Source organism: Grampus griseus (assembly GCF_964374135.1).
Source record: "Grampus griseus genome assembly, chromosome: 17".
Taxonomy (NCBI): Eukaryota; Metazoa; Chordata; class Mammalia; order Artiodactyla; family Delphinidae; genus Grampus; species Grampus griseus.
In genome coordinates this window covers 27,833,960-27,848,339 of record NC_139011.1, presented here as the reverse complement: position 1 = coordinate 27,848,339, position 14,380 = coordinate 27,833,960, and the positions used below count along the sequence as shown (strand labels likewise).

Here is a 14,380-nt window from a genome sequence, read left to right as displayed (position 1 = left end):
CTCCTTGCACAATAATGATATCACCAAACAAAAATCAGAAGACAAATGTAAGGAATGGGGCTCATGCAAGCCATTAATCTGTCTTTTCAGGCTCATTAATATGTATAGTACAACTGGTGATACTGAAGAAAATAATGCAATATAGGGGTTGTCTCTCAATGCCAATACTCAGGTCCTTTTATTTTCAAGTTATAACTTTAATTTCACTAAAACTATATTTGTTCATATACTGTATATATTTCTGAGATGGAAAATATTTATTTATATATTGCAAATTCTGAGAACTGACCTTTTCTGATGTTCATGGCATCTCATTCACTGTAATAAAAATCTCCATTTCACCTCATAGCTTTTACTATTTTGTAATTATTGAACATTCTATGTATATATATATTGAATATATAGCATCATATTCATATTTAAATCTTTAAAAGCAAATAAAATAACTAGGTCAGCAAGTATGCCCAGCCCTACAGATGTGCATCAAGATAACCTGTTCTTTTCACAATGTGTGCACACTTTAAATGGTACCAAGTAATTTCTTAGTATAATTTATGCTAGACTTAATTATATAGTTTAAGTGTCTGTTAGACCATTCAGTTAACATTTCTTCAAATTTCCTCCCTTTTTTACATGTCTTTATAACGGACACATATGTCACTATGCATTCTCAATTATTAACAACTAGTACAGAAAATATTCCACTCTATGCTCTACCTCCTTCACTTAAAAAAAAAAAAAAAAGATGTTTCTGGGTGCTAGGTACAGCATTAGTGTTCCCTACCTTGATAGCCAGGTGTTTCATTTCAAATTTCATTTGAAATCCCTCTAGTCATATTGCTCCAATAAGAACATGAAGAGTTTACATACACTCACCTGGCTTTACAAGGCCTGACTTTGGTTCCTTCTTATGTCGAGCTGACTGGATGCTTCCCTCACCAACCATTCCAACTGTGCATTTCTTTCTGATAAAGTCTTCATCACTTCCAGGGCAAAAGCCAACAGGGCTGCTGCCAGCATCCGAGGGCGTTTTCACGGGAGATACTGACTGACTACTAGGACAGCCTGTGTCATCTGGAAGACAAGAATCAATGAGTGTTTAATGAAGAGGGAGGAAATCAATGATGGCAAAGGGAGGGCAGGCAGTGAGCCATGCCCACATGCGCTCACACACGTACTCTGCTCAAGAGGCCCGGGTTGACTCCTGTGGGTGACTTGCCTTTTATTTTCCATATTCTGGCCAATCATGTTAACAAAGGAAATATCAGCTATTATAAAACATATTTTAAGGCAAAACCTTACAAGATTTTGCATCACAAATATTTCTGTAACATTCTTGTTGTCAAAACCTAACTTAGTTTGTTTTGACCCTTGAGGTAGTATACTTTCGGGTCATAATCGTCCATACATTTTTGATGGGGTAGGTAAATAAAACGCTTGCCAGAGCAATTCAGGATTATTCATATGAAGTCTTCGGGGTTGTCGGGGTTAGGAAAAAGTTACTTGAATATTATTGACCACACCCAGTTTTTGATTACTGGGCCCATCAAGTGGTTAACAGAATTTGATAGAGGCGAGAGCTGGCTTTAGGAGTTCAAGAAAGCAGAAGGCAGTGATCCTGTTTTATTATAAAACGCACTCAACCCAAAATACATCAGTCAGATATATTGCTGCTTGGGGTAAATGGGTAAAATAAAAATGATATTCAAATTAAAAATATTCCCTTAACTTTCAAGTTATATATTACTACCATGGTCATTACTATAAGTTAATATGCATGATATGAAGTGACCTGTGTAGATGCTTATAAAGCAAACAGGAAAGTCGCATTGCTGACTCCTATAAATGCTTTCCATATCTATTAAATATTTATAATGGTTGGTTAATTCAGTTATACTGTGGTGAGAACTGTATGGGAATTTAAAGCCAATCAACATTACTTAACAGTATGTCTACTCAAACTAATCAATTAGTGGTAAATCTTCACTGCTAAATAATTCTTTATTACATGGAAATATTTTGATGTCAGAGTTATTTTAGTAACTAAGTGGGCAAAAAGTGAATAAGGACATTTAGTACTAATAACTTTTAGGACTCTTACACTTTTATAAATATTAAAGGAACTAAAATAACTTGCCATCTATCAAAGGCTATCTTAAAACTTCATAGCTTGAATGAAGACAGAAACAGAAGTAGTTCTGAATAAAATATACTGGTTGCCTGAATTAAGATGACTAGAATCCATCTAAAAAGTAATTGCCTTTGCTTCACTTTTGGCCTCTATTTCAATTTTTATTATGAAATATCTAAGTTCCTAGAACAAAGTGAACTTGGCACTAGTAAAATGATGTATTTCTCTTGTATCTTTTTTGACTTTTGGACATATTAGTCTATATAGGACCTCAATGGTCTGTTTCTGGAAGTAAATGGTTTTTAGTGCACGGTTCATACCTTCTGTCTTTGTTGCTCTTTTAAATGTGCTATGTTCTTCCTGAACTGAAGAGACTTTGTCCCTGAATCACTGTGATGAGACTCCTCTTGGCCACTACTGCTCAGCTATTTCGCTATTGTCCCTGGCTTTCTCCTACATTTGCATGTCCCATTGCTTCAATCCAAAGAAATCTGAGTGCAAAGTTGCTAATTACTCAGACAGATTCCAGCACTTTTACAAGGTTCAACAGGTCTGCACATGGCCTTGGGAGAGCCTGCCTGGTTCCTGATTCCTATCCCAAAGCAGAGAAGCTCAAATGATTGAGGTCTAATCATCCAAAATTACCTATTGTCTTTAAAAGTATTTCCCTATGAGTCAGTTCCATAAATTACTTCTTTTCAAAGAGAGATGGCCCAAATTAACAAAAATCCATGCTTCAGATTCTCTACCCTAAAAGGTAATTTTTCTTGAGAACTCTCAGACTCAAAGGGACAAAATTAAACAATTTCCAGTACTGAGAAACATCGTCGAAATTGTAATTTAAGTAAACAGAAAATGAATGTGTTTTGTTTGGTTCTACTATCATTTTGCCAGAGTTAATAAGAAGGAATGTGGATATGCCATGTTTTCAGTACTAGTCATTTCAAGGATTAAGTACTAGGGTCTGATTAAAAATTGGGGACTGAAGTGATTCAGAATGGTGGCAGTTTAGGGAACGCAGTAGCAATTTTTCACCTGGCATGTATGCCTCACCTGTCATCAATATTTACAGCCAATAACTCTGGGGGCAAGGACTGAGGAGATGAATACCTAAATAAATCTTTAACTTCAGGTACCTCGTACAGCAATTTGAATCATTACCTAGTAAACAAGTGTTCATTTATCACCTCTTAACTGTCTGGTACTGCACTTCACATTGTGGGGGAAACGAGAGGGATTTGAGACATCGTCTTTCATTAAACAAATATGTATCAAGTCCTGGCACTGAACCAGCCACAGGCACTGTACCCAGCCCCCATACTGATGGAGCTTATAAGTAAGTAAAAGGGGTTGGTAAATATCACTTCCAGCACATAGTTCCTGTAAGCTGCTAAGTCTGTTAAGGCAAATCCATACCCAAGAAAAACTGAGTTATCAGAGAAGCTTGGGGCATGTGCCTGTTTTGTGTAATGGGACCAACACTAACAAAGGAATCTGGTTTTGGAAAGGGCAGGGCCATTAATTTTCCTACTACAGAGACCACACTTTAAGTTATGCAAAGTAAGCCCCGAGCAAAAGCGACAGAGCTTCAGTACCAGAGAGTCATCTGGTCACCTGTGGCACCTGAGGTATTCTCCTCTGTGCAGCACTGAAGAAGTGGTTATTTTTCCAACAAGTCTTGTTTAGGGCCCCTTCCCTCCTCCCCCTTCCCCTTCCCTCCTCTTCCTCCTTTTTAACTTCATGATCAGAGCTGGAAGCAGACCACAAGCCCAGATGAAGATAATATTCCTTTCCAAAATGCACTGCAAGATACTCTTAGTTCACATTTACTCCAAGATTCTAAGAATAGGAAACCAAGTTGATGTTCTTTGCTTGTTCACGTCTAATCTTACTATGTGCCAAACTACATGTGGATCCAGCACATATTAAAGAGATTTATTTATTAAACCTGATTCAGTGAAGCACTTTGTGTGTGCCCTCTGTTCTTTGCTGCTACCTTGACTGTTGAATTTGTCTTATAGAATTATAGCTTTTATTAGTTATGTTAGTATAAAGAAATTATCAATGAGAAAAACTTCTAATATGACACCATGAGGAAACTGTTTCTGGGCAGGAAACGGCAGAAATCCTGAATGATTTACCCAGAAAAGTGTGGGTTGTTTCAGATTTCCAGAATGGAGAAAAGTAAGAACATTTCAGCCTGGTTTTAGCATAAGGGAAGCTTTCCTCCAAGGCTTTATAGGAAGAGAGTGTAGGAGACTCTCAATTCTACTGGAGAGAAATGGGTTTTTCTTTTAAAACACACTTAAACACGCACCCACACCAGCTCTAACATAGTTGAGTTTTTACATTTCTTTCTCACTATTCATGGTTAAGTATAACTTCATTAAAATAAATACACACGCAATAGGACCATTTTCCATGTTTTACACAGTGTGATCCATTTGGGATGGATCCATACGAGATGATTTCCTTCCAGGATCAACAATTTAAAATCCCATTTACTTGGGTCCGGGATGGCCCCTGGTGGATCTCAGGTGGTCTAAATGATCACCATCTGCACTGAAGGAGACTAATTTACATGCCCTGTTTTATTTATACTGAGGAATAAGTTCTTCCGCTGATTTGTTCTTGTTTATTTGCTTTGAATACGTCAACCCACAGGATTAAGGATAACTGAAGAATATTTACAGATCCAGGAACCTCCAGAAGTTGTGGCCCACCTCAAGTGCTGTAAGAAATATAATACTGACTAGTTTCCAAATTGGTTTTAAGGGAAAAAATTTTTAATGTCTATAAAGACAGATGAGAGAAGCAGACATCTCATATAATTTTGTAGTCTGGAGGTTGTTAAAAAATGATTTTTAATCTACTTTCCTCTCCCTTTACATTACAAGCTTTTTGAGAATACAGGATATAGTTAATAATTGTAAAATGACTCTACTTATAATTCTGAAAAAAGTGTGTATAAGTATCTTTTAAGATAATTTGTATCTTATTCTAAATGGACTAAAGAAACTTGCTAAATTAAAGAAAATCTGTTGGGTTGTTAAAATTTTAACAGATTTTTAAATTATAACAGTAATAATCTTTAATGCAGAAGATGTAGAGCACAGAAAAGTACAAAGAAGTGAAAAAAAAAGGGGGGGGATAATATTTTCCTATAATTGTACTGCCCAGAAAAAATATTTAACTATTTGGCGTACTTCTTACTGATTTTTATACATAGGATTTACTTGCTTGCTTGCTCTTTGTTTTGTTAAAATTTCAACATACATTATAGTTTCATCACTCTGTTATCGAAAATTTCTCCCTGGAATTTGTCAGGCTAGAAAGAAAGAAGCTACTAAGACTAACAGTAGCCAACACAAAGGGGCCCCACTGGCCAAAGATGGAATAATTTGAGCATCAGAAAGAATAATAAATGCAAATGACTGATAATCATTGGATATACTTTAAAGGTCTATGAGTTCATAGTAATACAAAATAAAACTAAAAAAAGAAAGGCCCTTTCAACTCCCCCAAAATCCCAACCCACTGGAAATCTTTGGAAGTGACCCAGGGGCCAATTCTTTATATTGAAATTTGGCAATTAAAAGGAAAGAAAGAATTAATATATATCCTGATTGTAGAAAATGTTACTGGACAAATTGTATTTCAGGATAACTTAAATCGCTCATTGACATTGGAAAGTTCTCCCTTACAGAAGCATTCTGGTTAATGAAAGTAGATGGAATAGCAGAAAATTACTACAGTTGACCTTTGAACAACATGCGGGTTAGAGGTGCTAACCTCCATGCAGTCGAAAACCCACGTGTAACTTAGCAGTGGCCCACCACATATGTGGTTCTATACCCAAGGATTCAACAAACAGCCGATCATGTAGGACTGTAGTATATCTCCATTTTAAAAATCTGAGTATAAATGGGCCCACACACTTCAAACGCATGTTGTTCAAGGGTCAACTGTATTTTGCAATTATTTATAATGAAATACTTGATTTAGGCAACAAACGTAACGGATGAAACCATCAGACAAAAGGCTGGTGGAGAGTCTGCAGTAGAGGGATCAAGCCTTACCCATTTGTACCAACTGAGTATTCTTAGCATAGCTGACAGTGGGGTAACAGACATTATATACCTTCTGATGGGATGTGAGATGAAGCACACAGGATTCTCCACATTCTCGCCACAAAAAAACTGTCCCTGAATCTAATCAAGCTTTAAAACTAATGTCCACCTTATAAAATAGATGGAGAACAGTAATGGGTTAAATCAGGGGTTGGCAAACTGCAGCCTGCAGGCCAAATCCTGTCAGCGGCCTGCTTTTGTAAATCAAATGTTATTGGAACACAGCCCAATACTTTACATAGTGTCAACTGTGGCTTTCAAGCACAAAGGTGAATAATTACAACAGAGATCATCTGGCCAGCAAAGCTGAAAATATTTCCTAGCTGGTCCTTTTCAGAAAAAGTTTGCGGGCCTCTGGGTTAAATGATACCATGAGGAAGCAAACGGGCACTTTTGAGACAACTAGGGCTAGTAGTTTCAGTGTTCTCTAGCGTACCAAGGAATTATGTTAAATTCCTTGTTAAATCATGTTAGTAATGAAAATGGCACTGTGATTATGTAAGAAAATGTCCATTTTTTTTAAGAAAGCATGCTGAGGTATGTAGGTAGACATGAAATAACATGATGTCTGGATATATTCTTTAAAATGCTTCAGCAAAGTAAAGGAGAGAAGGGAAAAAGGGATAGATGTCGCAAATATGACAGCACCTTGCTATTAATCTGGATAAAGTGCACAAGCAGCTTATTGGTGTTCATTGTGGTATTATCTCTTCTTTGGGTATGTTTTTAAAAGTGTCAAAATGTTTTATTTAATTTCGCAAAAACATTATTTTAAATAAGTAACTATTTAAAATAGGAACACAGTGTTTCTAAAAATCAATTCCTTCTTGTAGGGTATTTTAGGATGTTTCCAGTTTTCTCACTATCATTGAAATTGCTTTAACACCACATTTTACAGATAAATCTCTTGTCAAAATTTTTATTATCTCATAGAACATATCTCTAAAAATGGATTACTAAGACTTCCGAGAAATTTGAGGCAATTTATATTCCTATTATATTGTATGAGAGTATCCCACTTATTCAATTCCTGCCAATAATGAATACTAGTTTGTTTGCATTTTTGCCAAGTCAATGATGCAAAGTGTATTTCTGATGTCTTAGCTTGCATGTATTTAATTATCAGTGAGGCTTAATGTCCTTCATATGTTTGCTGGCCTTTTACTTTTACACTTATCCTATGTATTGTTCATGTCCTCTGACAACTCTTCTATTAAGGTGTCAAGGAATTCTTATTGATCTGTAAGAAATCCTTATACATGAAAGGCGTAGCCCTTTGGCACATGTCACCAAGTTTGTTTGCTTTTAGTTTATAATGTTTTTGACAACCAACCTTTTCTAATTTCTAGTTGTCAAATCTCTCCATATTTTCCTTTGTGATTTCTTCCAATGCTTTAATGCTTAGAATGTCCTTATTAACTCCAAGATCAATTAACTATTACCTACTCTTTCTTCTAGATTTTTATAATTTCAGTTTTTATTATATCAAATCCATCTGGAATTCATTTTAAAATGCAGTGTAAGGTTAGATGTTAACTGTACTATTATTTTCTTAATTTTTAGGAAATTTATCCTTTCCATATTACTTTGAAATGCTTTTCTGATAAAATTTTGAAAGCAATGAATATCTTTTGCAAAGCGAGTATATATATACACACACATATATACATCTGTATATATATATATTTTTTAATCCACATTTTAAAATATTAGGATTGCCCAAAGTGTGTGTGTCATATAATTTCCTGATATTTAACTAAAGTGTCTAACAACCAGTGCCACCCAACACATTTGGTGGCAATTAGGATGACCAAGTTCCTACTTCAACTTCCTTGTAACCTAAAGATTACATATAAAATATTTCTTCAAAGTCCAAGACACATCTCTAGAACTTCTGGTTCACTTCTGAATTTAGATCTCAAAGCTCATTTGTTTTCCGAAATGCTGAACTAAACAATTCCAAAAGACATACTTAAAAATAACATCAGGCGGAACAAAACGTGGTTTTGTGCCACAATGTCTTGAAACATTCAGTTATGGTTTGATGCTGTTCAATGTTCAGTTGCATAATGTGGAGGAAGAATCATTTCTATTTTAAGGAAACATTACTTTAAACTATACAGAACTCTAGTTGATTCTCATGAATGACAAAAGTGTTTACTGCCTATTTATTCATCCATTCAACAAATATTTACTGAGTATCTACTACGTGCCAGACACTGTTATAGGTGTTACTAGTCTTACTGATCCAGACACTGACATTTTTTAAGATAGTCCAATGGAGACAGATAAAATGTCTATAGCTTAAACTCATGGTTAATCTGAACCCTGTGAAATTCTTACTACTAACCATGCTCTGAAAGGATGTAGGTAGGTAAGAAAGGATGCTCTGAAAGGATGTAGGTAGGTAAGAAAAGTAACGTTTATTAAGTAGCTATCATGTGGCAAGGACACTAATTTTTATCATATAATTTTAATAATATCTCATTTTTATAGGTGGAAAAACTGAGGCTCAGAGAGGTTAACAAATCCAGCCACACAGCTACTAAGGTATGGACCCAAAGATTCAAACTCAGGTTTGTCTGACTGTAAAGTCCTTGTTTTTCTCAGCACCACAAGCTAACTGTTTTCTAAGTTTTCCTACCTATGTTTGTTCCAAGAGGAAACAGCAGAAATTCTGGGAATGCTCAAATTAAAAACAGACAAAGGAAGCTGTTAGAAAGAAGCCATCCCATCATAAACAGACCACAAAATTTGAGACAAGAAACTCTAGTTGTTTCCAGTTTTTGCTTCAACACAGTAACCATTTAATGCATGTCGTTCAGATAATTTGCATTCTAGGCTTTCAGTAGCCAAATTTGAACTTCTATTCCTTCACCTAATTTTAGCATCTTTTCGGAGTGAGAATTCACAAGTCTACAAGTCTCCACACTAATTTTGATTCAGTATTATACAATGTGACACTACACAACTGCCAATGTTGAAGTGTAGGAATCTCATTCATCCATCCATCCATCCATCCTTCCCACAAATGATTAATGATTTCCTATTGTGTGCCAGACAGTCTTCAAGATATTAGAAATGTAATGATGACCAAGACTCCAAGATCCCCGTCCTCAAGGAGTTCCCATTCTAGTGGTGGAGACAGTTAATGAAGAAGTAACAAAACACACAGAGAAGAAATTTTGATTGTGATGTACTGTTAATGAAACAAACTGGGTGATACTATAGAGACTAGCTGGGTGGGAGGTCGGAAGGTACTTCATTAGACAGGTTGTCATGGAAGGTCCTGAAGAGGTAATTTGAATTGAGACCAAAAAAAATGAGAAGGAACCAATCCTGAAAAAGGCAGGGAAGAGAAAAGTCCAGGAAGAGGGAACAAGGAGTTTGGTGCATTGAGGAAACTGAGAAGAGGCCCGGAAAGCTGAGGGCAGAGAAGAATTGCTGATGAGGCTGAAGGCATGTGGAGGATTATAGGCAGGAAACCTACATTAATCTCCAGTGCAACGGAAGCCATCGTGTGCATTAAGCAGGAGATGACCATGATTGGTCTGTGGAGAACAGACTGAATTAGTGATGTTATGTCTTGCTAATATTTATTGAGTGCCTACTAAGTACCAGGTATGTTTAGAATACTAAGCACTTACTTAACACATTTAGTTAACTTAATCTCTTTGAGACAGACACTAATAAGACAGGCATACAAAACCAGCACTAGAGCTTAAGACACCTCCCTGAGGCCACAGTAAGCCGCGGATATGAGTCCAAAGAGGCTATAACTCCAGAGGCTCCTTCTTAGCCCCTATGCTGTGTGGCCCCTTTAGGAATGAAGGTTTAGAAGCAATAAACCCACGTGGAGACCACTGTCATAGTAGAAATGACAGATGACAGTGGTTTGGGGTGGTAGTAGTAAAAATTGAGAAAAGGAGATGGATTTGGGATACATTTTGGAAACATAATTGGCAGCATTAAGATATGACAATGAGGGCTTCCCTGGTGGCGCCGTGGTGAGAGTCCGCCTGCCGATGCAGGGGACACAGGTTCGTGCCCCGGTCCAGGAAGATCCCACATGCCGCGGAGTGGCTGGGCCCGTGAGCCATGGCCGCTGAGCCTGCGCGTCCGGAGCCTGTGCTCCGCAACAGGAGAGGCCACAGTGGTGAGAGGCCCGCGTACCGCAAAAAAAAAAAGATATGACAATGAAAAGTAGGAAAGGGTCAAGAATACCTTCTAGGTTCTTTGCTTAAGCAATGGAGAATATGGTGGTCACTTCTGATTTTGGAGAAAAATGGGTTTATGCGTTTGTGGGGGGTGAAATTAAGAATTCTGGTTTTGATACGTTAAATCGGAGACACAAATTAACCAGGACACTGGAGATATCAAGTAGGCAGTTGGATATGTGAGCCTAAAGCTCAGAGGAGAGGTCGGGCGGCGGAGCATCACCATCCTACAAGTGAGGAATTTAAAGGTTTGAGCCCTTGGGGAGGGCAGGAAAAGAGGGCTGAAGACTGAGGCACCTGACACTGTGACGGGGGAAGGGATGGGGTGGAGCTAAGACTCTCAGAGGGCGGGACCTCAGGAGCCAAGGAGGAAAATCTTTCCTAAGAACGAAGCTTGTTCAACCGTGTTGAGTGCTGGGAAATCAAGGAAAATGAGGACAAACAAGAGAACGTCAGATTCGCCAACGTGGTCACTCACGTGCTTGACGAGGGCAAATTACGGAGATAGGATTTTGGAGTTTTGCTTGTGAAGAAGGAGCAGGGAAATAAGATGGCAGGTGCAAGGTGATGAGGGGTCAAAGGGAACTTAATTTCTCTGAAGGATGTGTAAACGCGAGCGTACGTGTGTGCCGATGGAGGTGAGCTTGTTAAAGTAATTGGAACGAAGCCCCTCCACGAAGACATGCAACCCACGTCTATAAAAACCAAGTGGAGAACTGAGAAATTATTTAATGAACGTTTCCCTGGTTTCTTGGAAACAAAATAATCATTTCCCATATAAACATTCCCGGGATTTCTGAGCTATTTTGGAGCCTTGAGTACTCCCATAAAAGTCATTCTGGTGCAGCACTCGGCAGCAAAGGAGCACGTGAAGTGAAGTGAGGTGAGGCAGGTCCATTTCTTCACAGGACTCGTGCTTTCTCTCAAACAAGGGTCTCTACTTGGTTTTCTACCAAGCGCCAAGTTGTCTGATTTGTACGAGCAACCACAGGAGGAATTTGCAGGGGAAAATATCTTGGTTCAAATAGTCAATGTAGTATAATGACACATTATCTAGGAGTTTTGGTGAGGGAGCAGCCGATGCTGAAATTGGGAACCAGGGTGGCTCAGTCACTGCCAGGAGACAGGTGAGCCCCAGCAGGGGGGTGGGGAATTCTGTCTCACAAGCTTTTATTTCTCTTGCTCTTTCTTTCACAGGGTTATGATCTTTCCAAAACAGGGATGTTACTAATACTTCTGATCTTCCCTCTTCTTAGTAATATGAGTTTATTTGCAGTCTCTAAGCCATATCTTTATAAAGATTTGTGTTTTTTTTAAGGTTCCTTGTTGGGAGAAGATAGCAGAGAGGGAGAAGGGGAGAGGGAGGGAGGCGAGCTGGAAGGTAGGAAGGAAAGAATAGAGACACAGAGACAGACACTAAGAAGCTATCTCTTGATCTCTTGAGAACCTTGTAAGAAGGAAACTGCAAACCACTCTTAGGACACCTGAATTACAGTGAGCTCTTTTGCAGCAATGTAAATCCTTTCCCCCTTCCTTCTATTTTTTCTCACATTGAGAATTTGAAGATAGTGCTTGTCAAGACGGAGTAAGGCATAAAAATGGAGAAATATTAAAGAACATTAAGGAAAAAACAATGCTTATTATACCGTCTGTGTAACTGCTACATGTCAATTTTTTTCTATTTGGAAAAAAAGGAATTGTTTTAGGGAATATATGTGAAGCATGGTATTTATTTCACTTTAAAGAAAAGGTACAAAGAAAGAAAAGAGAGAGAGAAAGAAATACACTCAGGAACAAGTTAGTTCCAGTGACATTCACAAAATGAAATTCCGAATTTTGAAAGTTAGCCTCAGAGATGAAACGTCCATCCACAGAAGAATGGCTGAATAAATGAAGGCCCTCCAAACAGTGGAATACAAGCTGTCATTACAATGAATGGGGTCACTTCTATGGACTGACAAGCAGTGACAGGTACAGGGACTGCCTGGAATACACGTTCCTGGAGGTCAGGAGTCCTGTCAGGGTTGTTCATCCCTCTAGTTCAGCTCCTAGGATAGCACCTTGCCCACTACAGGTGTTCAGTAAATATTCACTTAAATAAACAGAAAGGGTCATAGGTCAGTACAGCGTGATCTCACTTTGGCAAAAAGCAAAACAAGATAAACCCTATAAATGTGATTACGTCCACTCTGACATGTGTTTGCACATGGTTATTAGGTCTGAGCTGAAAACATATAATAATTAGCATTAAGGAAAAGATAATCCTCACAAACACCTCAGAATACATAGAAGGGCAGGTTAAGGTCCACAGGGTCTCAAGAATTCTGAGAATTGGGTCAGCGTCTAAGATGAATCCTACCTTCAGGGACTCCCACACTAAAAAGGAGAGAATAAGAGGGAGCCAGCCAGGAAAGAGGAGGCGCCCTGTGAAAATTCACACGGAGCAGGGAAAAGTTGAAGGATGGGTTTCTAGGGGATGGGTGTGAGTGCTGGGCAAGCCCCCATCATGGGCACTGGGAAGTTTGGTTTGGGTTCCCTCAAAAGTGGGAGCAGTCAGCCCAACACGACTGGCTTCCTGGAGCCAGAGCAGTGTAACCCGGGCAGCGACTGGAGGGCGGGCGCCACGAACAACCAGCAATGCGCAGAGAAGCTGGGCAGGATCTCAGCTCTGGCAGACGAGGGGCTGGACTGGGTCTCCAAAGCAGGAGATGTCACAGTCCAAGCCCGACAGCAGCAGAGGTTTAGAGCGGTTACTGTGAGCAGACACCAGCAAAGCCACCTTACAATACAGGCACGCCCAGCAGCCTCATGGACCCCAAGTGCATGCATCACCCCTGGGGTTTCTCAGAGTAAAATCCACCTGGGCGGTGGGGCGGGGTGGTGGCCAGGGTCAAGTTGAGTCCTGGGAAACGTGGGTATGTGGCCGAATTCCTGCTTGACTCTAAACTGGGCTGCTGTTATCTAGATGAAGCGGGTACCATTTACTGAGATGGGAATTCAGGGGGGATGAAGAGGTGAAGACAAAGAAGCCACCGTAAGATTTGGTGGAGGGCACTGAGAACTTGGCAGGTGTCACTTCAGTGGAATAGGAGGAAAGCCTGATTAGAGTGGAATAAACAGAGCTCAGGCATCACTTCCTCCAGAAAGCTTTGCTGATACCCAAACCTTCCAGTTCTCCCACCACCAGGCACACAAAACGTGTGCACACCTCACACACTCATATACACTCATACACATGTATATCACTCATGACATATCCACACACACACACACACCAATCACACACACGCATGCACCTCACACACACATCTCACACTTACATATACACACAAAAAACTAAACAAATAAAAAATAAACCGGGCTGCTGTTTTTCTCCTGGCTTCCGAGTACCAACTCTTGAGTGGGGGATTTTCTGATTTTCTTAGCAAGAGAGCTCTCTTCTAGCTACCACAGCACTGGAGGCATGGTCCTGTTACGCAAATGACTCTTTTTGACATTTAGAGATGCTGAACTCCTCTGGACAGGAATGTTTCCTTCACTGAATAAACCTATTACATTGAGTACTGGGTACCGTTCTAGTTGTTTTACTTCCCCAGCAACTAAGTATCCTGCTCTCAATGCATTAAATGAATGAAAATATTTCACTTGTCCTGTTCTCCAAAATTATACCTTCTACCAAATTCCAATAAATACTCATTAAGCAACTGCTGTGTGTCAGGTATAGTGCAAGGAATTATAGTGTTCCTGCCTTCATGGAGCTTACAGTCTACTGGAGAGTCAGGTAACTAAATATGAAAATTTCAAACCAGGTCACGCAGTCTGATAGAGGGAGGATAAAGAAGAAGCACCTAACCTAGACTGTGAAATGCATCCTTCAGCTACCTACCCTGACCTATGAATAA

General features: G+C 39.0%; 1 protein-coding gene across 3 annotated transcripts in view; it reads right to left on the bottom strand.

Annotated features, from left to right (window-relative positions):
• SYBU (syntabulin) overlaps window positions 1-14,380 on the bottom strand; it is a 72,569-nt gene that overhangs the window by 47,841 nt on the left and 10,348 nt on the right. For all 3 annotated transcript variants that reach the window (XM_082674502.1, XM_082674503.1, XM_082674504.1), the window contains exon 3: window positions 877-1,074. In XM_082674502.1, coding sequence (XP_082530628.1) covers window positions 877-1,074 — 198 coding nt within the window. The remainder of the gene's footprint in view (window positions 1-876; window positions 1,075-14,380) is intronic.